This window comes from Rousettus aegyptiacus, unplaced genomic scaffold (assembly GCF_014176215.1).
Source record: "Rousettus aegyptiacus isolate mRouAeg1 unplaced genomic scaffold, mRouAeg1.p scaffold_m13_p_11, whole genome shotgun sequence".
NCBI classification, from domain to species: Eukaryota; Metazoa; Chordata; class Mammalia; order Chiroptera; family Pteropodidae; genus Rousettus; species Rousettus aegyptiacus.
In genome coordinates, this window is record NW_023416286.1 from 61,027,085 (window position 1) to 61,053,957 (window position 26,873).

General features: G+C 38.5%; 1 protein-coding gene across 2 annotated transcripts in view; it reads right to left on the bottom strand.

Moving 5' to 3' along the window:
• Positions 1-3,907: 3,907 nt before the first annotated feature.
• GPC6 (glypican 6) overlaps positions 3,908-26,873 on the bottom strand; it is a 974,073-nt gene continuing 951,107 nt past the window's right edge. For both annotated transcript variants that reach the window (XM_016150743.2, XM_016150742.2), the window contains 3 exons: positions 26,318-26,454; positions 12,877-13,052; positions 3,908-9,086 (listed from right to left, as the gene is read on the bottom strand). In XM_016150743.2, coding sequence (XP_016006229.1) covers positions 8,884-9,086; positions 12,877-13,052; positions 26,318-26,454 — 516 coding nt within the window. In that variant the 3' untranslated portion in view covers positions 3,908-8,883. The remainder of the gene's footprint in view (positions 9,087-12,876; positions 13,053-26,317; positions 26,455-26,873) is intronic.

The following is a 26,873-nucleotide window of genomic DNA, read 5'->3' on the forward strand; positions in this document are numbered from 1 at the left end:
CTATTGAACAACCTCCCTTTCCCCTTCCTCCCGGCCCCTGACAACTGCTATGCTGCTTTCTGTTTCTCGGAGCCTGACAACTTTAAATCCCTCATATAACTGGAATCATGCAGTATTTGTCTTTGTGTAACTGGTTTACTTCACTTAGCATAATATCTTCAAGGTTCAGCCATGTATGGCATGTGTTAGAACTTCCTTCTTCTTAAAGGCTGAATAATTTTCCATCGTATGCATATACCATATTTTCTCTATCCATTCATCTGTTGATGGACATTTAGGTTGTATCTACCTCTTGACTATTGTGAATAATGAACACGAGAGTGCTAATATCCTTTCACGTTTTTATTTTCAATGTTTTTGGATATATGCCCACAAGAGCGGGATTGCTGGATAACATAAAACTCCATGCTCTGGTTTTTGAGGAACCTCTGTACTGTTTTCCACAGTGGCTGCACCATTTTACATTCTCACCCACAGTCCACAAGGGTTCCAATTTCTCTGCATTATCACCATCACTTGTTATTTTCTGTTCGTTTGTTTGTTTTTATTTTTGTTGTTGACAGTGGCCATCTTCTGGGGTGTGAGGTGATATCTCATTGTGGTTTTGATTTGCATTTCCCTATGATTAGTGATGTTGAATAGCTTTTCCCATGCTTATTAGTAGCCTCTAAAGTTTGTTTATAAGTTTTTCATTGAGTGCCATTATTTTATGTTGTAGGAAGTCTTCCTTTTGAGAGGAGGCTTTCACAGTGAAGGTTCAGAAATGCTCAACTAAGTGTAGGAAATACCACATGTTTCAAATGGCACTGAATTTCTATTCTTTTCTCTTCATTTTATCTTCTCCATGCCATCCTATGTCACCCATCCTGATCATGGGGAACAAGGAGGGCAAAGATCATAGGATTGCTCCAGAGGAAGAAAGATTTTGGACATAGAGGAAGTCTTTTTTATTCTTTCCCAGAAAAACCCATTTTGCTTGCATATTTCTCATAGCTCATCTTCTCTGTCTAATAGTGTACTACTCAATGTAAAGTTTCCCCTTTTCTGTTAAAAAAAAATTCTCAAGCTTAAAAATAAACATATGCACAGAATCTGGGCTTATCTTTGGCTGTATAAAATCGTGTTGATATACTAATTCATATGCAATGGTTCGAACAATAAAACCCAATGAAATCAGTATTGTGTCACTAACAAGCTTTTAATAAACTGGGTGAAATTTCTTTGGCTTAATATAATTTGGGGACATTTACATTTTCACACATGGGAACTCAATGTATGCTAATTCACAATATGTGACTCAGGACAAGAGATGAATCAGAAGACTATCAGGGTATCAATTTATTAGATTTGGCTTGGAAAAACTTGTTACTGGGTTCCTTTGGCTGAGCTATTGAGCTGGTTCTATAAGTTAGTAAGGAGTTTATAGGAGCCAGAGTGATTTACATTAAAGTCCTTAAGATTTGGGTGGTCTTGGGGTAAGGAGAGAAGAAGAAGGGAGAGGATAAACAGTGAGAAGAGCTTAGCCTCACCAGGTAGTTTCTCTGACCTATAAAATAGGAACAGTAATTTCTGACTGCTGCATGGAGATATGATGAAGATAATGAAAGAAAATAAATTTAAAAACTCCCTTTAGAGTGAAATGCTTTATGCAAATATAAAGCATTTTAGATCAAGAAAGAGATAAAGTTCTATAGACAAATCTTTCTCTAACTTGATATATACCTACCTTTCTGAAAAGCCTAAAGATAACCTTTTTAAGAGGGATAAAATCTGTAACCAATAACCTTGATCCTCTTGGGTAAATAGGGAAATGCCTTTTAATCAGGCGAGAGGAGGAATTCAACAATAAAGGGAGTTTTAACTCCATGAAGAAGAAAGGCACAAAGTCACGTTCTGGTCTTAATTTTCACTGAGAAGCCATCACCAGGATTTCAATTTGGCTGGATCTACAAGTTCATTGCCTTTGCAAGATGTTGTAACAGTTAATTTTGTCAACAAAGCAGCCAAACTGGTTGTCTGTTTGAATTGACTAATTGCTGTATTATTTTGATTTATATTTTGGGTCCACTTGACCACCTGAATAGATTATAGACAAGACTAATGTATGGGAAAAACCACTGAGAGAGTCGGGCTAACCATTGTGGATGATTTGCTTTCTGTGAATATGCTGTTTTAGCTAAATATGCAAGCAAGGGGAAAGCAGATTTGATACACATGTTCCCATCCTAGGCATCAAACGTAGGTTTACAGAGATTTAAGTTCAAAACTATGCAAGTACACAGAATCAGCAGTTTATTTACTTGGGATTTTAATTTAAAAAAAATTAAAACAGAAAGCAACTAAATGGCACTGTAGCTTGGAAAAAAATTTTCATACATACCCTTTGTGCAAGTAAACATCTATAGATTCCTGTTTGTGTACTTGTTGCCAATTCTCAAACACCCTTGGATAATTTAATTACATTTGTAGTTAAAAAAATATCATTATACACTGCCACTTTTCTGCTTAGTTGTTCTGTTCTCAGTTCATACCACAGCCTTGCCTGTGTGACTAAGCAAGTTAATTAATCTCACTGTGCTTCATTTTATTCAGGATAAAATGGGCATTATTATTCCTACATCATAGAAATCCTATAAAAATGAAGTATATAAAGATATTAACATAGTTTCTTCCTAAAACGTGCTTTAAAATGCTAGTAAGAGCTATCACTGTGGAAGGATGGGCCCTTTCAGAATTTTGGCTTCACCAGGTGGTAAAACCATGGCTTTGGCCATTAATCTTAGCATGTCTGCTGCTGGGTAACTTTTCAACCAGCTCCCACTGACAGCTCACTTACTAGTTTCCAGCCACACCACAGTACAGAAGTTCCATCCTGAGCTGAGATCTTTGCGTTTGCTTTTCCTCTGCCTGAAAATCTCTGTCCCCACATCTGCACATGGCTGTCTCCCTGCTGTTATTAGGTCACAGCTTGGCTGTCACTGGAGAGGCTCCGCTGGATGGCTAACGTAAAGGAAAGTCTCCTCCTTAGTCACTCTACCATTGCCCATTTCGGTTCCTTCATGCCACCTCCCACTTTCTGCAATCAGCTTGTTTACTACTTGCTTTGTGTTGTCTCCTTCCCCTACTAGGATGTAGGATGCTGGAGGGGAGAAATCTTGTGACTTGCTCCGGCACCTAGAAGTGTGTTCGGCACATGATTAATTGCTTGTTATAGATCTTAAAAGAATGGACGATTACTATTACTTGTTCTTTGATTTAAAAATCCACAGACTCTTATTCTTATTGAAGAGCAGTCAGCTTTATTCGAGGTAAGTATTCTTCTGTTGGCCTTGAATCCGGTCTTCTGTTTCTTTCCAAACTTGAGCTCATAGGGTAAAATATCCATTTTCTTGCTCTGCTTTATGTTTTAAGGTGTGTAGGAGTATGAGATCCTTAAGCGGGTTACGAAGGCAGGCTTCTAATTCTTCATGGCTTTGTTATAAGCCCCATTTGTTTGGCCACATGCTTGTATCAGCAAATAAATGTGTCCGTAGAATGGAAATGTATGTGTACTAAATGAATTGTGAATGTTTGTTTAAATAGTCAGACTCATGGCTACATCTTTTTAGCTCTCAAAAAACAACACTCCATGTCTAATCCCTACTATTTTACAAGTTCATATTTTAAAAATCAAGGTCATCTTTCATATTTCTGTGTATGTTTTCACTATATCTCAGCCAATTTATCTAAAAAACAAATTAAAATAAATATTGTTATCTGATAAAAGTGTCTGTGGTTTTATTATTTTTTTCCATGAAATTGTTTTTATTTTATTTTTAAATAGAACTTGTTATATTCTGTTTTTTTTTAACATTTTATATATTTATTTATTTAAAAAATATTTTATTTATTTTTCCCTCTCCCCTCCCCTCTGGTTGTTATCTTCTGCTTTTGTAGATGAAATTTTTCTAAAGTTCCTTAATTTTTTTGTAGAAATCACTTTCTCAATAGAAACCAACATAGTCATAATGTGAGCTAAATTATAATGTTGCTTACAGTTAAATGTTATATTCTCGATAACTTTATTTGTATCTGTTCCTTTATTTAAAAGACCGTTCTTGAAATAAGTGATGTATTTGTAATAATTATGGTTAATTTTGGTAAATAATAAATAAATCCTGATAGGTGGTTTTGACAATCAATGATCAGCACCTAGAGCAGGTTTAGCATGGAATAAGAGTTTGATAAATATTTGTTAAATGAATCTTTAGCATGTTACACAATATTTAACATTCTTAAGAGTATGGAAACTTTCAGAAATACAAAAATTAATTCACCTTGTTGAATTTGGAAATTGTTAGTTCTTTCACATATTAACTTATTTTTATGACCTCATTTTTAAAGTATTGACATCAGTTCTCAAGTCACTGAATTTTATCTTAGAGAAAAAACAGTAAAAATGAAGAGAGATATAGTCTCTTCCACACGTTTGGGAAGCTCTAAATATTCTAAAGTTTTTAAAAGTTGCGATTTCAAATGCCAAGTGTTTGTAGATGAGTGGTGCTGATTTAATCTATAGTTCTTTTTTTTTTCTTTTCTTTTTTAATGTTACAGCTTCTAAAAAGATCTCAAACAAAAAAATCAAAATTTCTAAAATTTAGACTATGACAGTAATTAAGAAAATGCAGAGAGGGCACTGGTAGATTTTTAAAAACTATTTTAATACAAGATTATTAGCAATTTTCTATCCAAATCAGAAATGAAAACTCTTAACCCAAATAATATTCATTTGACAGTCACATAAAATTTTAGGTTTGATTGGTGCACACATTTGTCCTGCATATATACTATGCATATGCACACAGAGACCTCACTGTTAGGCCATCTTTAGGTTTCTTTTTTGTAAAAGTAGCATCACAAGGCAAGGTCAAAGATTCCAGTAACTATTCAACTTTGAATGAGGCTCACATGGCCCCATGCTAAGCCGAGTCCCCTTGCTGTAGTAAACAATCATATAGCAAGGCTCCAGAATGCATACAAATCAATACTCTTTGTATAACTTGGCCTAAAACTAAACACTGGCTAATGTCTCCACCGAGGAGGAACACATTGCAAATTTATAAGTTATGGTCTCCTTTACTCTTCTTCTGGCAAAGCTAAACTGCTACTCCTTCTTTTAAAGTTAAGAGTAAGGTCTGTTAGTGACTGTAAATAAATGAAAATGAATTTGAATTCCTGCAAGTTTTGGATGTCAAAACTTGCATTTGCTAACACTTCCACCTTTAATCAAACCATCTGATAATTAGCCTTGCAAAGAGAAGTAACAAAAGAATCACAGCTCAGGAATTTGCTAAGTTTTTATTCCTCCTTGGGGACTTTAGTTGGTGTTCAGTGTGTAGCCAAAACATGTGTGTAATGGCTAAAGAATTAAAGTAGGCTAATGTCTGCAGCAGGGAATATAAATTAAATATCAGGGTTCTGCATCCAATAATATTTTCAGCGTGTTTGAATTATAGAATATTACTTTTATAATTACTACAGCTTGTCAATGAATAATAGTGTTTTTCAGTGTAGACAAAGTAGTATTTTCTATTCCTTACAATTAAAGCAGGTAATACAAGATACTAATCTGGGTGTCACAGTAAGTGAGTCAGACTGCTATTGCTAAGGTTGTTCTGGGATGGCTATATTCAAAGTACCGATTTGACCTTCATTAAAATGACAGGTTGTCATGTCTGTCCTTCAATACAGAACCATAAACAGAGCTCTAGTTTGTGAATTTGTAATTCATTCTTCTCCGCTAAAGACTTTAGCCTCTGTTTAGCTTTTATTATAACATATACAAAGTATAATATACACCAATTACAGACGTGTATTTCTGTTAGAAAAATACATATTATAACTAAACATGTAAATAGAGGCACTTCAATAAGCTAAGTGTTTGCAGTTATGAGCATCACCCAATAATTTCTAGTATCTGATTTCAGTGAGCTCATTCCTCTCTAGTAACAGAGGTTATGATGTCAAGACAGAATTTAGGGGTCATCAAAGAAAATGAGGGCAGGTCATGAAAAATAATGTAGCATCATTGCTTCCCCTATCACATTGCTGAAATGAGAGAAATTAATTTGGCCAGGGGTGGATATGTGAGGCGAGATTTCAAAATACTTACTGAAATAGGGTAACTAGATTAATTCCCGGGGCAAAAAAAAAAAAAAATTCTCATGTTAAATTAGTCTGAAAACCATATGACATACTAGGATGATGATAAAAAACAGAAAGTACAATTTGAATAATATTCTGACCACGTCCATGCAGGTGACTGATATTGTGGCATCATTAACTGATAGTTTTCAGCTCTCTGCCTGGCTCATATGGATCACTACATTTCACCAATATGAATACTATTGATAATGAAGGTGTAAAAACAAATGAAGCAGGCATTTATCTATTATAGGTGTGATCAGTGTGTTCAGAATACGGGTTCATATTCATTAATATAATGTGCATTCATACACATGCACAAAGTCATTTTGGGGTGAAAGCAAAAGGGAAACAAGGCATTCTATTTCATAGAAGGCAATGCAGAAATATTTTTAAAGGGAAAGACTTGGAATTTAAAGCCATAAAAGCAAGTTATTATTTAAATATTCTGGACAATCAAGGTTGATTTAATTTGTATTGCACCTTAATTATTGGAGAAAGACAATATTGATTTCTGAACATTCAATGAAATGAGCAACATAAGTGATTGGTCCTTCATAGAGATGTTTTATGTGTCATTGGTGACAGGAAGTCAAAGTTTCGCAATGAAATGGATGGTTTTCTAGAAGTATGCAATACTGAGTTAGTTTAAATGCTAATTTCCTAAAGAATTAAATGAAAGATGCCACAAAGTTTCTCAAAGTCCTACGTTTCATATTTCATTAGGCATCAAATAGCAAAGATGCTTCTAAATACTTTTAGTTTTGCAAAAGTGCTCAATTATACTTAATACTATTGTGCCGTGTATGTTCTACTTAAACGTGATGACTAAATCAATAACTAATTATAATTTTGATGAGAATGGAGATTGACAAATGCCATTTACATGTCATTATTGTCAATGGATTAATTAAAATATGAGTGGTATACTATGGTGCCTTAAAACATTACTTTTCCCAACCTCAGATGCATCATAAAAACCAAGAAACACATGGATAACCAACTGTATTCATAAAGCCCCAGTTTGGTTTATTTTGCTTCTCTCCATTGGGGGGGAGCATAGGGCCTGGCTTTGGCACACTTTCTAGATCAGTTAGGCTGTGGCTCTAAATTGGTCCCTTGCATTAGGACCTTTCTCCAAGTGCCAAGCAGGACTCCTAGGCTGAAGGCGTCGTACATAAAAGCAATGGTTTTGCATGAATAACACATTCTTTTCGCATATAGTTTCCATGACCAGTAAAGTCCTGCACACCCATGGCTCTCCCCATGAGCATCATACAGTCTGGAGCACCCAGGACAAAGCACGCTCATGCAAAAAGGGTGTGCCCTGGCAAACTTTTAATAAGTGGACAGTTAGATACGTAAAAAGTTCTCTTTCTTGATTCTTGGTGCTCACAGATCACTGAGGGATCCCTTCTCTGAGCAGCACAAAACAAGAAGAGCTGGTTGACAAAACATTTTCGTTACAAAGGTGTGTCAACCCTGAGCTTGGAATTAAGAAGTTAAAATCTGTGATTTATATATATATAGATATAAAAATAGATGATCATACTAAGACTAAAAAAGTGAAAGAAATCTCCATGTCAATACTATATATATATATATTTTTTGTCTTTACTTCTTTTGTTGTGAGTTATTTTGTTAGAGAATGCCCTCGTGATGCATAAACCCATTGACACAAAGCAAACAGTTAAAAAATAAAAACTCACTGATGGATTTAATTGCTTAACGGTTCATTAAAAGAACTCTTCTTTTGGGAGGTTTATGAGGACAGGGGCAGAAACATCTAATTAATGTCTAAGCTGTGGCTCAAGCAAAGTGATTGTTTTGTTGAAGATTATTTTCAATTCAGACCCTCGAGGAGGATGAATTGATAGGGGTGTCCACTAGTAACTGAAGATGGAGGGGGAAATCTGTGCCAATTGACTACAGTGGACAGACATTAAGAGAATTAAAGAGAATGATGCCATTACTGCAATTGAAATTGAGCAGAGTGAGAGAGAGGTGCTGAGCGTAGCAATTTTGTGCTCTCATGTTAAAGACAGAATCCTAAATTTTAGTATCATTACCTCTAAATAAGTTTGGTATTGTGTGGTTAGAGTGCAAGATGATACCTCCAAGACAAGAGTGTATTTTCACTACATTAAAACAATTTTTCAAACTTTCTCTCCATAGCATTTTGTAAACCCAATTAGTCACAGTAAAGCTTACACTGGGAGTTGCTTGGCAATGTTGAACTTAGAGCATTAAATCTTTTTTTATTTTTTTCTCGTTTGCTTCTTTGCTGAAAATGCAATTGTCTTGGGGTTTGGCCTGATTTTACCAAAAAAAAAATTATTTTCTTCCTACCTTTTTTGTTGTTTAAATGGAAGGGGAAAAAACTCACAACGTGAGATTCCTTTACTTTTGCAGCATAAAAGCAAATGAAGGTAAGAAAATCTCCTGGTACGAAAGATTTGAGTAAGAATTCTCTAGAATAAACAAGGTCCCCACAGATAGCGAAGGAAAGGGGAAGCAGTCCAGTCTGGCACCCGATATTCTTTGGGAAAACAAAAAGGGAGGCAGAGTGCAGTACTGCTCTTTTCTCATAGAAAACGGTAAGTTTTTGTGGCATGGTCCATTGTCCAAGAGTGTAAGAAAAGAAGTGAGTTGGTTGTTCAAATAGCTAAAACTCAGTTTCATCTGACCAAAAACCCAGGATTATCTGCACAGTCTCTGCAGTACCAAGGCGATGGAGACGAGAGCCGCCGAGAGCAGGGAGTGGCCAGGCTGGCCTGCAGAAGAGTCTACTTCTCTCCGGTCAGGGTCTACTGCAGGGGCCTCTGTAGTGACAAACTCAAACTCTGTGGGACACACATCATCCATGCACCCACTGCCACTCCCTGAGCCACTGGATTCATCACCTGATGTGGAGAGATTGACAAAGAAAGTTAGACAACAACCTGGAAAGACTGGAGGCATGCAACAGATTTGGGCACGGTAGAGGAAAGGGACAACTCCCACTGGAGGGTCCCCGACCTCACCCCAGTGGGTTTGCTTTTAAAGGGCAGGTTTGTGACAGGAGGTGGACTGTATCAAAATAGATGTCTGAGACACAGTATTCATTGGTATTTAGAGTTATCTAATGAAGGAACACATGAATTCCAGACCTAAGGGGAGGCCATATCTAGCATGCTGGTATTCGAAAGGTATTTCTTATTCTGGGCAATGTTTAAATTACTTTAAGAAATTCCATTGCATGATTTTTGTTTCTTTGTTTGTTTTTTTTATACCTCACAGCCATTGTTCTTAGCAGTTATACTTTTATAAAGAATTTTGAAAGGATTTTTTAAAGTAAGGAGGAGTAACAGTAAAGTAGTAAGAGGAAAACAAACACTGCAAGTAGGAGATCAGAGGAGCAGCAGCACATCGCTGCGAAAGGCACATGTTATTAGTACTTTTGGCTACTGTCCCTTCTCTCTGTTCTCCTCCTAAGAGCAAGGACAGACTTGTCTCAGCCAGCCTCTCCCTTAAACCGGGGGTCGACTAAATATGGCTTGAAGGCCAACCTGGCCCACCACTTGTTTTGGTACGGACCATAACCCAAGAATGGCTTTTATGTTTTCAAGTGGTTTTTTTTTAATCAAGTGAAAAATAATATTTTGTGAGACAGAAAATGTGTATATGTGAAATCTAAACCTCGGTGTCCATATATAAAGTTATAACGGGATGCAGCCATACTCGTTCACTTATTCATTGCCTAATTCAGTGTTCACAAATGGCCCTCAAAGCTGAATGTATTTAATATCTGTCCCTTTACAAAGAAAGTCTGTCACTCCCTGCTTGAAACCGATGTCCAGGAGTCCACACAGTATGTGGCATTAGTGCAGCATCTTCTCTGCTTGCCCAACATGTCTCTGGGCCTGCTCTGTGCCCATTTCTCACTGCCTGGTTCCTTCTTGTTTTATCAACTCTGTGTCTCGGACCTGAGTCTCAGGTCAGCCTCCATCAATTACTAGCTCTGTGCAGTTGTGTTATTAACTTGTCTTCTCGTTTCCTGTTAGTCCCCTCCATGAGAATGTAAACTCGTTGAAGGCAGAGACTTTGTGTAAATGTTCACTTCTGATCACCACTGCCTTTAACGGTCTCTGGCATACAGTGGGTGCTTAGTAAATACTTGTTGAAATAAATGTCCCTTGGGCCATTTGCTCAACTTCTTGTCAGTTTCTTCATCTCCATAAATATGGACAATAACATTTATCTTGCAGAGTATGTGTGGTGTGAAGACATCCTGACAAAAATGTGTGAGAACACCCAACCCAGTATTTGCAATAATGCCTGATAGAAAAAAAAAAAAAATACAATTTCTACAGCAAAGGCGACCTCGATTTTAACTTGCCGCATTTTATTTAAGTGAACCAGGGTAAGCCAGTTAGCCTCGCTGAGGCATTGTTTCTTCTGTAAAAGTGAGAATAACCCTCACTTTTGCAGAATTGTTATGTGGTATAAGTGAGATCATGTTCCTGGGAGGACTCAGAAAACTGTAAAACTGGTAATGACATTTGTTATTTCCCCCACTTGCTCAGTGATTCCAGCCAAAAGCCCTAAACTCCTCCCCACTGGCCTGAAACGGTGCTGCGCTCGTTAAACCACTCCTGAAAGCCTGGTGCCGTCCTGCTGCTTGATGCTACTTAAATGACACCGAGGTGACGCAGGGACTCTGCTAATGCTTCCTGAATGAGAAAGCCACTACTCATCACATTTTTTTTTTTAAACAGGACATCTAAATACAAAATAAAGTGACTAGAATATGCTATACCCAGTTCTTAACATTTTCTCTAATTTATCGCTAGTGGCCTTTACAAGGGAGAAAATGCCCACTAATTAGATTCACAGATACCAGAATTGCTAAGGGGATTGTTCTAAACGCTAGTATTATGAACAAGAAGCAATATAACCTTTACAAAAATATTATCAAAGTTATTTAGAGTATTAAAAATGTGGTAAGCAAATAATGACAGGAAATTCCAGCTGAGAAAAATAATAGGCCTATCTCTTTCTGAAAAGGAATCACAAATGCAGGTATTTAAGAAGTGATTTTTAAAAATATCAAAAGCAATAAGAGTGATGATGGCTAAAAGATGTGACAATGATTTGTGCGACATACACTGTCCTAAAATAAAGGGTCAGATTTGGTGCTTGGGTTAGAGTTAAGTGATGCTCTCAATTACTGCTGATTTTCATTTCCTTTTGAGGGAAAATAGAGCAAAATTTCTTCTCAAGGATGTTGTCTAAGCACTGAAGTTTGACATGCACGTAACCTCTTTAGGTAAGAGAGGAGAGAGAAACTAGGCCAACATCAACTAGTTCTTATGTATCTTGAATAATTTATTATCCAGATAATAAAGTATTTTTGTTAGCTAGAGAAGACAAAACAGATAAATTGAGATAAGCGAGTCTAAAGTAATGAGCTTGGGAGAAGCAGAAAAAGCTAAAACCTGTGTAACAAGGAGAAGCTTAGTAAAGAGGAAGAGAAATAATGGGATGACTCTGAGAAATTTTCCAGCAATAAAGTCCATTGAGTTGGCAATTATCCTGCATTTAAAAAATTATTTTTTAAGGTCTTTAAAACAGAGTAAAGCACTAAAAATTTTCTGCAGGGGACAACTCTGTATGACGATGGCTAAGACTTAGATGACTTGATGTCTTCCGTCTGTAACTTCTTTCTATTCCATTAATTCAAGCACACAAGCATCATCTTTTGCTTCAGTGACCAAATTATAGAATCGCTGGCAACTCCACATCTTATGTTCAAGAAATCTTTTCCCGAGAAACTCTCTCTGTAAGAGTACTTACTTAAATGAAAACCAAAACAACAAAACAAAACAAAATAAAACAAAACTTGTCTTAATATGCATCCCGAAACCATTTAGACAAAACCCAAATATAATGTTTCATGTCCATGTTCACTTAGTAGCCTTTCAAATCATTTCTGATGCTTTTGTGATATTTAATAAAATAGTCAAGTATAATATTACATCAAGATTTTACTATTTCTTTCAATATTTCAGATATGTGTCAATTGTTCCTGCATGTATATGACTGGTTAGAGACAAAACTAACACGGTTGGATCCATGGAACATGAAATATTATCTTAGTTCTTTAAATAGAGCCTCAAATAAATTTGCCAACAACTTCTTAGCCAGAGCTGCTTTCCATTCTATAAAAGAAGAACCTGAGACTCAAAAAATAATTTGTTTAAGACTCCAGTTCATAAATGATAAAACAAGAATTCCAGCTCATGCTTGACCGAGCAATCTTTAGAACATTCTTCTTTTGCTGTTTGGGGTAAAGGGAGGGGGCAGGATTTTGGGGCAGAGACATTAATGCTGATGGGGAAAGGAGAAAGTGGAAACATTACATTGTTGCTTTATCATTAATGGATCAACTGGCAGATGAAACTCAGTTTTAGCTTTGGTATGGCTGAGTGTAATCCACTGAAACAATTCCTTATGGCCAGTTAAGATTTTACTAGTATCCTAAGTTTTGTGGATCAGAACTTTCTGTACAAAGGACCATAAACGGCTTTGCAGACTGGGCAAGAATGGCACAAGATGAAAGATGAACATTGCAATTGAAGAAAAATGATTGTACAATCTCCTACAATCATTTTTCACTCTGGAGTTTACTGGCACTGGTAAAGACTATCTTACTTGTGTCTTGGAAGTTGACATCATTGCCGTTGTATGCATTCTTTAGTTTGTTGGTCATCACACGGAGAGCCATGATCTGCTGCCTAATGAAAGTGTCAGGCCTAGTGATGTCCACGTCGACCTCAGGATTGTTGATCTGGTTGGTCAGCCCATCATTCATAATTTCAGGCAAGTATCTGCAGGGCACAGAGGGAAAGAACGGATGAGGATGAGGCAGAAGGGACCTCAGGAACAGATTCTTCCTTGCCTTTTCTAATAGTGAGCCAAAACATCTGCAAAAACTGGGCTCGGTTCCTGGAAAAAAGGCCAAAGTAAAGACATAAAATAACTTTTCTCAGGGGAAGATAAGGCTGCAATGGCTTCAGAGTAGTTTTTTAAATGGCACTGAATTCTTAGGTAGGCTTTCCTACAAATGAAAGCACAACTGCGGACTTACAGAATTTATTACTTAAAATTAACTATTTTTTCTCCTTTGTCCCAAATGTTAGATACTTAAGTCAAGGACTTGCTCGCTTTCTCAGATCTCATGAGGAAGAACTGAACTTATAAGAACTCAACTTATAAATTACACATTATCTTAAAGAGTTCTCTTGTATGAGGACACTCTTTCTCAACTAGGAGGCCTTTCTTAGATTTTAATCTGAAGAAACTTCCAGATATAAAAAACGAGATATAAAAACCAGATATAAAAACCAGATATAAAAAAGTTTGAGAAGTCATCTGTTATTACTGGAATATTTCAGGTATCCATTAGAGCTTTTATTTTATAATAGAATCTGGGGTCTAATTCAACATTGGGCAAAACAGAGGGTAAAATCAAATGGTTCTTTAATTTTCTTACTTGTATTAAAATGGTGAATTTATATTTATATTTCTTTTAGTTGTACTAAATTGTCAAAATTGTCAGTCCTTCAACATCAATTGCCTAAGCTGCCTAGGTGTATTTATATCAGGGGAAACTAAATATCTCAGAAAAGTGCTTGGAGCCCTCCCTGACTTCTTACTCTCATGACCTGTCAGTTTCCTCCTCCTGCTCTTCTCACAAAGCTTCTCCCACCTGCTTCTCCCCTCTCATTTCCTGTGTCCCTCATTGGAGTGCAGAGGGCTACAGCAGCCTTGCACTGACTTCCCTGTTCTGTCTCTCCTTTTTAGTGCATTCTGCAAACACTGTCTGGTTAATCTTCATAAAATATTGCTTTCATCACATCACTCTTCTGTTCAAAAACTTTTGATGGTAGTAGCTAATGTCCACTGAGAACTCACTAAAGCCATGTGCTGTGCCAAGCACTTTACATGCCTTTTAAAATTCAGTCTCCCAGCAAATCTAGGAGGTAGTACTATTGTAACCCAATTTTGTAAAGTAGAAAACTGAGGCTTAGTGAGTAAAAGTAACCATGTAAAGTCACAGAGCTAATAGATGGCAAAACTATGACTAAAGCCTGAACAGTCTAACTTCAGAACCCACGTGCCCAAATAGTGCACCGTACTGCCTGGTCGATCATAAGCTACAATTCACACTTCATACCTCAGCAAGTAAAGCTCATCTCCGTCTCATCTCTGCTTTCGTATACTGCAATAGTCCCTTCAAAGGGCCTCTCTTGCCTTAATGGAATTTATTCTCTGTGTAGGTCTTATGCTTGCCTGTACTGTATACATTTTATCCTTGTCTACAATAAACTTGCTCATCTAAGCCTTAAATATCCTGGAAGACCTATGTCAATCTTCACTTTCTCCTTAAGATATTTTCCAGCTTTTAGAGATCTGGCTATCCTTTTGTAAGGCCGTCTAGTTTGGCTGGGCATTTTGCACACTACATAAAGTCACCTGCCGAGGGGGTGAATTGGGGCTGAAATCCAGCCCGAATTCTGTGCCCACGGAGTTATGCACCTGCAAGGCATTTCTTTTATTTTCTTTTGAATCCTCTTGTTTTAGAGAATTTCAGTATATACCAAAGAGGTGATAACAATATAATGAAGCCCATGTACCCATCTGAGTGCCTTTTTCTAATTTCTACATAGGTTCTAAATATGTCTGTCCCAGTAAGAAACAAGGATACACTCAATGAGTAATAAAGAGACTTTAAAGAAGAGACTATTTACAAAGATATGCATGAGGTTTAAGGAAACCGGCATAAGGTGGTGAAATCATAGACAGGGGCCAAATGACACAGCAACTGCCAAACCAAGGTCCATAGTCAAGGTGGGAGCCCAGAGGATGATACCCTGAGCTCTCTAGTCTCTCCTTCTGAACTCTGGCTGCTGCCTCCCATTGACTGAACCTAAATGGAAGCCAGCGAGCAAGGGGGCCCAGGTTATGCAGTCCCAGGAGATGAAGGACTCGGGAGTTTCTCCTTCAGGGCACAAACCAAGGTGGAGGGATGAAGAGTGGGTCTCGAGGGGAATTGGGACATCCAGCACAAGCACCTTTAGGACAGTGGCAGCCCTGCCTCATTCGTATTATTATTATTATTATTATTATTCTTTTACTGCCTTTATTATTGTTGCTTGAAAGCTGAAAAAATAAAAAACTCCCTTTCATCTATTTTGTCCTCCAATTTACATTTTCTTATATGATATGCTTAAAATTATTCTCCTTCCTGCAGGTAATTTTCCAATTCCATAAACCATAGGCTCTATCCATCAGCCCCCAAAAGGAGAAATAGAAACATACTGAGAAACTTATATTTCAGCCATCTTTCAGGTATTGAAAACTTATGCATGATGTATTTGTGTAAAAATTGGTTTACCCATTTTAAATTATTGGTCCCCCAAATAAGCTCCATGTCTTCATCTATATGTTAAACAAAACTGACTTCACAATATTCACTAAATAATTAATAATAAAACACAGAGTGCACTGCAGATTCTTTTCCATAAAGCTTCAACAGTATTTACTGCCCTAAAAAATGTCTTAATTTAAATTTTAAAAAGTCACAGAACTATATCTCTTTATTTTTGCAATTAAGCAGAACTTCTGTGCTAGTATATCTGGTTTACTAATAAACTCTTGTTAGATTCTGAGATCGTCTTTCTGATATACCTTCTAAAATGTGGCATTTGATTGATTATTACTGACATTTGATTGTATGTGCCAGGTTCCATAATCTGTACCTAAGTATTAAAGCCCATTGGAATAAATGGCAGCAAGTGCAAGCCAGCCCTTTTCTGGCTCTCAAGTTGAGAGGAGCTGAAAGGTGACCGTCAGTTCTAGTGCTGCCCCTCAACATTTTAGACAATGATTCCTGCAACTGTACCTGTGCTGAGTCAGAGGAGAGCTTTGTTTCTTTCAGATGCTGTGTGCAGTGCATGGCTGGCCAAGACTCATTTATTAGAAGCTGACTGTGACAGCTCATCTTGAGAAGGCTACTCCTTGGAGTCTGAGCATCCAGGAACAATAAAAGACTGCCAAACACCCAGACTCGAACTGTGCCCACTGACGCTCAGCCATTTATAATAAAAATAAGGAACAATGCACCTGTGTCCTCAAGAACATTTTTCTCCTTTTGGTGTATTCAAAGGGTAACTTTAGAGAAACTTAAACTGAAGAACACTGTTGAAAAGAAAATGGCTATTGTGTCACTCCAGAGTACATCCTGAGGCCAAATCTATGAATGCCCAGAGTACAGCCTGAAGGATCTATGGACGCGCGGGTCAACACCAGGACTCCTGAGACCGTTTGTTTGTTGCCCCTCATATTTGATCTCTTCTCGTAATGATCATGTCCTGCAAGAATGAATGTATCTCTGAGCCCGTGATATTCTTCCTGTTAGTAGATTTTGCACCAGCCTTTTGGCATGACAACATTCTATTTCTGTGCCCTCACAATTCTGGGAGGCATGGAAAGTAAGAAGAATGTGGCTACAGACAGCTCAGTTTTTGGGGATAGATGCACATTTCCCTGGGGCAGGGAGAACCCAGAACTGAGGACAAACAGGGAGTCGTCATTTATTGATGCTTCACGCTGCGGTGCGGCAAGTTGAAGGCATCTGTGAACAGTCAAGCGTAGCTTCCCCAATTTGGTTACCGTCTGTTTTACAAAAACATGTATAGGAACCAAAACTTGGGCAGTTTTGCAGAATATTTTTCTTCACATCCGCTGTGGTCTGAATGTTTATGCTCCCCTCAAACTCATATGTTGAAAACCTAATGCTCAAGGCGATGGTATTATGAGGTGAGGCCTTTGGGAAGGGATTAGGTCATAAGGGCAGAGCTCTCATGATTGGGATTAGTGTCCTTATAAAAGAGATTCCAGAGAGCTAGACTTGCCCCTTCCTCCACGTGAGGACACAATGAGAATTCTGTGAGTCAGATGAGGGCCCTCGTCTGACCATGCTGATCTTGGACTTCCAGCTTTCAGAACTGTGAGAAATGAATTTCTGTTGTTTATAAGGTACTCAGTCTGTGGTATTTTGCTATAGCAGCCAGAACCGATTAAGACATCTAATTTCATACGGTTGATGTAGGCCTCCTTGATCATGTTGAAATGTTATAGCTGATTAAAGTATAAGAGTCCCATGGAAATTTAGGGGGAATGATACAGTTAGCCCTATGGGTGGTTGCATGCTCTGTGCTGGGACCTTCCCTGGCAAAGTTGACTGCCTCCGTCACCTGAGAGACAAAGACTCGTCACCTAAGAGACAAAGACTTGTCCCTCCAGAAAGACCCTATTGATACATCAATGTGCTTGCTGGGAGGAGAGATACTGTTAGCTTACCAGTATTCAGTATTTCTCATCACCAACTTAATGTTGGTAGTGTTCTAATGGAAGGAGCTGCTTCAGAAAGGAAAGGGAAACACAACTCTTAAGATTCAATGGAATTCAAACGCTGGTAAAGTCCCAGAAGTGAGATACTTGCAAGGAAAGTTAGCTTGGTGGTGGCAAAAGTGCAAGTGGAAGCTGGGTCAGGAATGGGGAACATACGGGGTCCTTTGGTGCAGGCCCGGCTTTATTTTCAGGTGCCTGACACGTCCTTTGCTCCTGCCTCCAGACACACTTAGAAAAGGGTGAACAATGCAGTTTCAGTTCTGTTTGTTGCTACAGATGGGTGCCATTTTATACATGTCTTTATAGTGATTTCTAATTCTTAGCTACATATTCATTCACTTTCAGCAAATTTAAGGTTTTTACTAATGGAAGTAGATATAATACTAATACAGGTCCGAAATTTCTTAGCTGAAGTTCCAAAATTCAAAAATCTCTAAAGTTTTTTCTGCAATTTATTTGTTATCAAAACTTGATCTGATCTGAAATGAGGCTAATTATAGCCCTTAGTATAAATAGTAATATATTTCGCTGCAGACATTTAGTGTGTTTGATTGTGAGTTGCAGCCTTAGACTCCACTAAGAGTACTTTCTAAAGTCTAAAAAATTTATGCTCTGTGATTATTTTCTAAAATCTAAAAACTTAGGAATTCTAAAACACATATGGTCGGTCCCAAGGATCTCAAATAAGGGATTGTGAACCCATGGTATCAATAATCTCTATCAGAAACTTTCTTAAAATCTAAGTTTTTAAACTTCACACCCATTAGAATAGCTATGATCTAAAAAAATCTCAAAAACATAAAATAACAAGTATTGCGAAGATGTGGAGTGTAAGTGCCCATCATTAAGCTTTTGACTGCTAAAGCATCCATTTCAAAAGACATTCATTTTAAAAAACAAATGAACAAACATAATGCCAGTTGTATGATACAGCTACTAGCAAAACAACCTGATAAAAACTAGGCCACCACCATTCATGAAGATCCCTTTTAGAAAGCCCTGGGTAACCTAGACAACTGACCACTTGAGTGACCACATGTCTCCTTTCCCAGGCTCTAATTCCAGCTCATATGCTTTAAATTAACCTATAAAGAATGAATCCTTGAAACCTTAGGCACCCCACTCTTGGACTCTAAAAAAGGTAGAGTCCCAGGTCTGCTCCCTCTCCCCACCCATGACCACATTGTATGGCCCACAGGCATACCATGCACCCTCCAGGGCCTATAAGTAATACAACTTATACAGTAATAAAGGTCTCTGATGGTTTCTTGATGAAGTGTGTCCTGTAATCATAATAAGAACCGCAAGAGCAAACACAGCTGTAAATTGTGGCCCCAGTGAGGGAATGTCTGTAGAACTTGCTACGAGTGATGTATGACCAGGCCAGCGTAGCAGGCACTCCTAACTGAAGGCAATACCATCAATAGGCTTGGAACTGATGGAACATGGAGAAATTGCACTCTTGTGCATCGCTAGAGGGAATGTAAAATGGTGCAGGCACCATGAAAAACACTCTGGCAGTTCCTCAAAAAGTTAAACCTACAATTACCATATCAACCAGCAATTCCACTTCCAAAAGAATTGAATACAAGTACTCAAACTAATATTTGTACACTCATGTTCATAGCAGCATTATTCACACTAGCCAAAAGGCATAAACAACCCAACTGTCCATTGACGAATAAATGGATAAGCAAAATGTGGTAAAAAAAAAAAAAAATACAATAAACTCAGCCTTAAAAGGAAGGAAATTCTGACACATGCTACAACGTGGATGAACCTTAAAGACATTATGCTGTGAAATAAGCCAGTCACAAAAGGACACACATCGTACACCTCCACTTACATGAGGTACCGGGAGTAGTCAAACTCATGGGGGCAGAAAGCAGAATGTTGGTTGCCAGGGGCTGGGGAAGGAAGAGCGAGGAATGAGTGCTTAATGGTGTAAAGTTTCAGCTGAGGAAGGTGAAAAGGTTCTGTGGGTGAATGGTGGTGATGGTGTATTTAGTACCACTGAACTGTATACTTTAAAATGGTAAAAAATGGTAAATTTTATGTTACATATATCTTACTACAATCTAAAAAATATGTTTTAAGTATAATCGCTCTAAAGTCTTTGATAGAGATTACTTTTTTTCTCCTTCCATTTTTCCTGACTAGGAAGTGAAATTACTTAAAGCATGCTGTGACTCTATGCTTTTAAGTAGATTTATAAATTCTTGAAGATGTTTAAGCTAAAGCTGTCTGTGGCATTAGGCACTTTAAAGAGACGTGACACTGATATGGTCAAAAGCACAGAGACTGACGGAGGATACCTCAGATCTCTCTGGGACCCAGCAGTGTGATTGTGGGCAAATCTCTTAGCCACTTTATATTTATGCTTTTATATTTACATAAATATCACCTTATTTGTTTCATAAGCTGCCATGTTGAGTGAAGGTATATGAAAATGCTTGAAAATTTAACACACTATGCAATTTGAATGCATTCTTATGAAAATTAAGTTGTTAACATGGCTCCCTCAGATGCCAAACTTGTTTCTTAGAACAGGCTGACAGCAGCAGAATTTGGAGCTTTAAAGCGTGAATTCATGTACAGAGGAATGATTTCTTGTGGCTTTCCTCCAGCTGGAGAATGTGTGGCAGGAAATGGTTTGGGAACTCTTGGAGGACACACAGCTCATTGGTTACAGCAATGAGCAGAAGCTAAACTCTTTGACTTGGCCTCTTAACTCACTGGCAGGGGTCCCCCAAACCCATCCTTTCCTGGCAGAACTGGAGTCAGCAAACTACAGTGCAGATAGGAAAGATGCATGAGCGGCAGTAGGCTTCTTTCCTCTTATTTGTAGCCACATTTTCTACCACCTCTAGGAAGTGCATGTCATGTCCCTCCCTCTCCCTCAGGACAGTCAGCCTTCAAGGGTCTTGGGTCCTGACTGTGCCTTAGAAGGGAAGTGGCCGTTCAGGAACATGGGGTTTGACAGTTGCCAGTTCTCTTCCCAGACAGATTTCCCACCTTCTCGAGATATTTCCCAGCTGGGTATACATGGAGTATTTGACAGTTCTTTAAAATGCAGCTAGAGTGCTTTGGGACATATTTCACAATCAGACTAAAACAATATTGTCCTGCCAGATCTGCCAAGTCACTATCTTTGACAAATTTCTCATCACCATGCATCATTTAGTCCCTCTTCCATCTGCTCAAAATTACCCAATTGCGACTTGCTATTTTCTTTGCTTCGTCAGTCCACTCAGTGGTTGGTGAGAGTGACTGATCTATTTTCTATATATTTTTTTACTTTTCCTGTTTCTTACAATTTACTGTATTTACCTCCTGGCCTCAGGTAGAATTTCCTTGGGGACACAGTTATTTCTGAGGGTCAGGTAACTTAAAAGACAGCAGATGCTCCCTGCAAAAGCACTGTTTCCAGCAGATCCAATTAATTCTCGTCCCTCATCACCTCCTCTTAGGGGGCATTTTAAAAAAAGGACACAGTGACAGCTAAACACTGGTTTACGAGGCGCAGAAGTGGGAAGCTGTTTGCCAGTTTTGCAGGGGAGAGGGAGGAGTCTGAAAATAACTGACTCAAGAAACCTGAAGACTCTGAAATATGTATGTTCCGCCATGAAATCCACGTGCTATTGGGACTTGTCTCTCAGTCCGGCTTTCATGTACATTCTTCCTGCCCCATCCTATCATCTACTATTCTCTTCTTTCCTTTTTAGCTCCTATGAGATTAGGAAAAGGATCCCCATGAAGAGAAGACAATCCTCCAGGAAGATATAGATGGTCTAATTTGACAAGGCTATGTCCTCAAAAAGCAACAACCTGTCTCTATAGAGGCAAGGAGGAGCCAATGTGAACACCATGAGGGCTTTATTTTTTCGTCTGCTGCTGCCTGACAAAGTTCTCACCTGTCTATGCTAACCATATAAAAGTTTTATTTCTTTCTGAGCCTAAGCTTTCCTGCCTCCCATCTAATCATTCTTCTCTAGCTTTTGCAGAGACAGCTCATTCCAGCCACCCGGCTGCCCAGAACGCCTTTCTCAGGGGTGACGGATGGCATCAAGCATTCTTGTAGGGTCTCCAGGTTCACTCTGGGAACTTTAGGACACCTAGATTTGTAACCTGCTCCATGACTTTTTAATTTTTTTCCCTTTGGCCTTCTAGATTATTATCGATTTTCTTCCCTTATTTACTAACGTTCTTTCCATTTCTATTTGCCCAAGTTGAGTCAGAGTGTTGCCCTGTCTTCCCAAAAAGTTGCTTAGCTAAGTGAGAAATGGGAGAAGTGGAAGTTAACGCTTGCAAACTCAGTCTCTTGCTGGTCACTGAAGATGCATCCTAAGCTGCCTTTCTTGGGTGAGAGACACTGCCATGAATTCTGTGGAAAAGCCTTTATTAGCTATTCCGATAAAATAGGGTGTGATTCTTTGTACTAACTACTATGGACTGAATTTTTGTGTCCCCTGCCGAGATTCGTATGTTGAAGCCCCAACCCCCAAGGTGATGGTACTTTGAAGTGAGGCCTTTGGGAGGTCATTAGGTTTAATGAGGCTGTGAGGGTGGAGTGTTTATGGTGGGATTAGTGCTCTTACATGCAAAAGAAGAGATCAGAGCTGCTTCTGCCTCACCATGCAAGGGCACAGAGAGGAAGTGGCTGTCCACAAGCCAGGAATGGTGCCATCCCCAGAACCCAACCCTGTCAGCACCCTGATCTTGGACTTCTGTTTCAGCTACCCAGTCTACAGGATTTTTGTTACAGCAGCCTGAGTTGCCTAAGCCACTAATTGAATCAAGTACTGACCAGATTCGAAGTATCCATCCATGGCCCGCAGAGCATCCCATTTCAGATCAGAGGTTTGTATGAACAATATCTTGCAATTGTGAAAGCTGTGCTTTATTTCCAACTTAAAATTTTCTTTTGATGCATGTGTGAAGCCTAAGCAATTCATTGTCGAGATGACTTCAACCTGGCCTGTGCTCCAAGTCTCCCTAGTGTGTAAAGTTATAATTGAACCATGTGACACCCCGGCCCAGTTGCTGTTGTTTTTAGTACGAGAAAAGCCCCATTAAGTGTACAGTTGGAATTATTGGGTTTTATTAACCAATGTCACCATAAAAAATAAATTAATTAATTTAAAAAAAAAAAAGAAAGAAAAGCCCCATTAAAGAGAACAAAGGTATCCATGAAGACAAAGAGAAAACAAGAAATTGTAATATGCTCCCTAAGGAACAAAAAAGAAGAATATTTACATGTTAATAGGAGCTTAAAGTAGGGCTGCCAGATAAAATACAGGACTACCGGTTCAATCTTAATTTCAGATAAACAATAAATCTTTTTTTTTTTTTTTTTTAGTATAAGCGTATTCCATTTGGGCCTGGTGTTTTATGTGCTAAATCTGGCAAATTCTGCCTTAGAGCCTTGCTACTCAAAGTGTAGTCCCCAGACCAGCAACAGCTGCAGCCCCTGGAAACTTGTTAGAAATGCAGAATCTCAGGCCCACCCCAGACTATTGAATCCGACTCTGCATTTTAAACGAGATGCCCGAGAATTTAGCCTGCACGTTAATGTTTGAGAAGAATTATTTTAGAGTTTACAACCTATTTTCATAGACATTATTGCAATAGTTTTCACACTGTCCTAATAAATTAGAAAGGAAGGGGAACAGGAAAGGAGTCCTCTCGATGGACCATAAAGAAGTCATTTTGATTTCAGAAATGTTTCCATGTACAATAGTTAGATCTCTGAATCAAGGAAGCATGATAAAGAGCTATGGAGTAAAATTCAGAGAATAATCAGGAGAAATAAGGGTAAGGGAAGCCTGATCAGATACTTAGATCGATAAAAGGGCTGCAGGAGTAGATGCGAACCGAAGAATGTGGCTGAAGGAGTCTGCTGGATAAACCATAAAGAAAGAGAGGAAGAAATGCCTGGGTAATCAGCCGGCTCCTCCTACAGGCTCGAGAATAGAGAATAAAAACTTCACAGCGACACTCCATCAATGCTAGCAAGGATCCCTTTTCCACATCCATTAACCTGCCAGTAGATTTTTTAAAAAAGGGGTTCTGGTTCTTTTATTTCACATGAACAATAATAATCTTTCTTTTTCTCTTTCTGTTTTTAACAAGCATTCTTAAATATTTAAGGCTTATCATCTGAAAATCCATACTTCAAAAGTAGGAAAAAATAGGTTATTACCTGGATTACAAATGTATTTTTCAACTTACAAAATAATTAAGCAAAATTTCTTTAAATAAAAAACTTCTTTTGTGCTTCTAGATCAATTAATATTTGAATGAGAAGAAATCTTCAAATTTAATTCAATAAATCCTTATTCGCTATCTCCTTACTATGCTATTAAAAAAAAGTTTTAATATTAAAAATCCATTCCAGGAGAAGAGCCAAATAAATAAATAAGTAAATAAACGAAAAGAAACCACGAGATTCTAATTTTCCAATGGGAATATAATTCAAGTTACAAATATATGACAACCTCAGCTTTTTAATAATACACTGAGTTAAATTCTAGAGTGTTCTTGCAAATGATTTTAAATGCATTAAATTTGATGCCTTTCCTCACCTGCAAAAAATCTTCCAATGGCTTTCCATGGACTTCAGGATAGAATTCAAATCTTGTCTCTCCTAATTCAGGTGCTCTGCACCAATGCAATACTTTCTCAAACCTACAGTCCAACAGTTTGGTACCTGGAGCTCCGAATCCACTGTCTTCTCTCTAGCCACTGTGTCTTTTCATGTGTTGACAGGTAACATTGCCATGTTATAGCATTTAATTCGCAAAGCCTTGCACAGTATCTGAACAGAGGTAATGCTTAAAAATGTTGCTGATGGACCGATGGATTGAGTGAATAAATGTAGATCCATTAAATCGTTTTACAGAGCTAAGGATCTGTTCTATTCAATTTCCTTACATGAGGAGGGCCATATTTAGCTGTCATTTTAGAGGCAGGGTTTGAAGTAAAAAGAATACAAGGCTAGGATTTGGGAGATTTCAGTTCTTACCCTTGTTAGCTGGGTAACCTTAGACTCATCGTTTATCCCGTCTGCAACCCTGATCTGTACAAAGAGAAACTTGGCTCAACCATTCCAGTCACCTCTAGCTCTAACTTCAATGGTCTTTACCTTCCCCATGTGTTTTCTTGATGGAGTGTAGCCTCCTCCCCTATCCCTGCCAGAAACCATTCTTTGTATTTCCTTTTGTAAGAAATTGTATATGTGCCAATATCCAGCAACCTGTGTAATCATCCATGGGAATGTAGTTCAAAACACAGCCTTCATTTTAGCCAAGGATGAAAGGTAAACACAGATGGGCAAGAGAGCAGCTCGAAAAATCAACCACTTTATTCATTAGGCCATCTGGTCATCCTTTACAGTGCCTTTCTGTACAGTAATTAGGAAAAAGACACATTAGAGGCTATTAAATCACAGCTGAATTTGCTGGCCAAAGGTCTCCTTTCTAAAAGGCTGGACACCAGTAAATTATTAGGCATTTTTGAGGGGCATGTCATTGATATCGTGAATATCTTTCTGTACCTCATGATCTAATATATGGATACTGATATTTTGGGGCAACTTGAAATGTTACAGCTTTTTCTATAGCTGTCTAGTTTTCACCTTGCTAAGCTTTCCCTAGCATGGCTAATAATATATCATTACCAATAAATGTTAAAAAATGCAACTCAGCAGCGTAAGAAATAACATCTAATGAGCACCTCTGCTTACCTTCTGCAGTTTCCTCTGAACTTAATATTCACATATCTTCTTTTGATGACAGCTGCTTCATATGCTTGGGGTCGCCCAGTAAAGCCCCAGAACAGACCCTCCCCTTTTAGCTTCTCCACCTGCTGGTCAGTCTCCAAAGACTCCTGGAAGCCAGCTTACCAGCTGCTCTACCCACCTGTCTCGTAGCTGGGAAAGGTTCCGGCAGACTTCTCTCCTGGTCTCCTGCCCTGCTTGCCAACCCCTCAGCTAGTTCCCCCCGTCCAACTTCTCCACCCTGTGAAAACTCAGGCTAAGCCCATTTCTGGGCTGAATTAAAAAATTCAGAAATTCCATATCAAGTGGCGGTAGCACTGGGCAGCAGAACAGCAGGATGAAAACAACCACTTCTCATCATAAAATTCCAATGGGACCTTCCAAGGCACAGGACCTGTGAGAATGCTTTCCTGGTTGTCCCTTAGTGTTTAGTTTTTCCCTTACCTTTGCAATAAGCACTTCAAAACACTTTTTTCTCCAAGGGTGAAAAAAATTAGTTGAATTTTCACTTCCTGTTTAATTTGTGATGGAAGAAAACAGTAAGCCTTGCAAATTGAACTGTGAATAAAAATAGTTCAGCTATCTTAAAGTGATTAAGTGAACATAAAAGGCTCTTTGTGATCTCAGGATATCAGTAACCTAGCATCTGTCACCATTCCTCCATCCTCATCCAGAGGAGAGGCATTCAGAACAAGGATTCCACGCTTAATGGCACCTCGAGAGTAAGTCCTCCCAGGTGCTCATCAAACCTGTCACTCCGAACAGCTGTCGCTAAGTGACGACTTGTCCCTCCACCCTCCATTGCTTTTTGCATAAACAGGTCTGCAAAGTCGTGCCAGGAGAGCCTTCCAGGCTGGATGTGCGAAGCCCCGACCGTAAGAACAGCGAGTCACCCCTCACCTGGCTTTGCTGTGCCCGTTCCAGCACTCCTCTTCGTTGGACGTGCCCGCTGTCACGCTCTCATCCTTGCAGATGGTGTAGGGCAATGCCGACCAGACCTTTTTAGAGAGCTTCAGTTTCTCTTTTATGTCTGTGACCTGATCAAGAAAGCAAGGAAAGACAGTAACTATTCTCCCCACGCCTTGTCTGTTTCAACAAAAGGACACAAGGCAGGTGATGGTTAGAGAATTTGAAATAGAGCTAGCACAAACTCTTTATCAGTTTTAAGAGAGAAACAGCATTTATCATCCAGGAAAACCTTGCTTCCTCCTCCCTCCATCTGCATCTAGATTCTGGCAGAGAGTTCTCAGGTAATTGTATCCTCCTATCCTTTGAATTAAAAACTTATGAAGTATCTCAACTGGCTTTGGGTTCCTCTTCAGCTGAGAGACATAGGTATGCCCTACTGCAAATGCCCTAAATATATTCTTTAGGATTCATTGCCTGGATGTCAGATAAATGCACATAAACAATGCACCAAAAAACAAAAACACTTTTCCCGATGATCTGCCTGTTT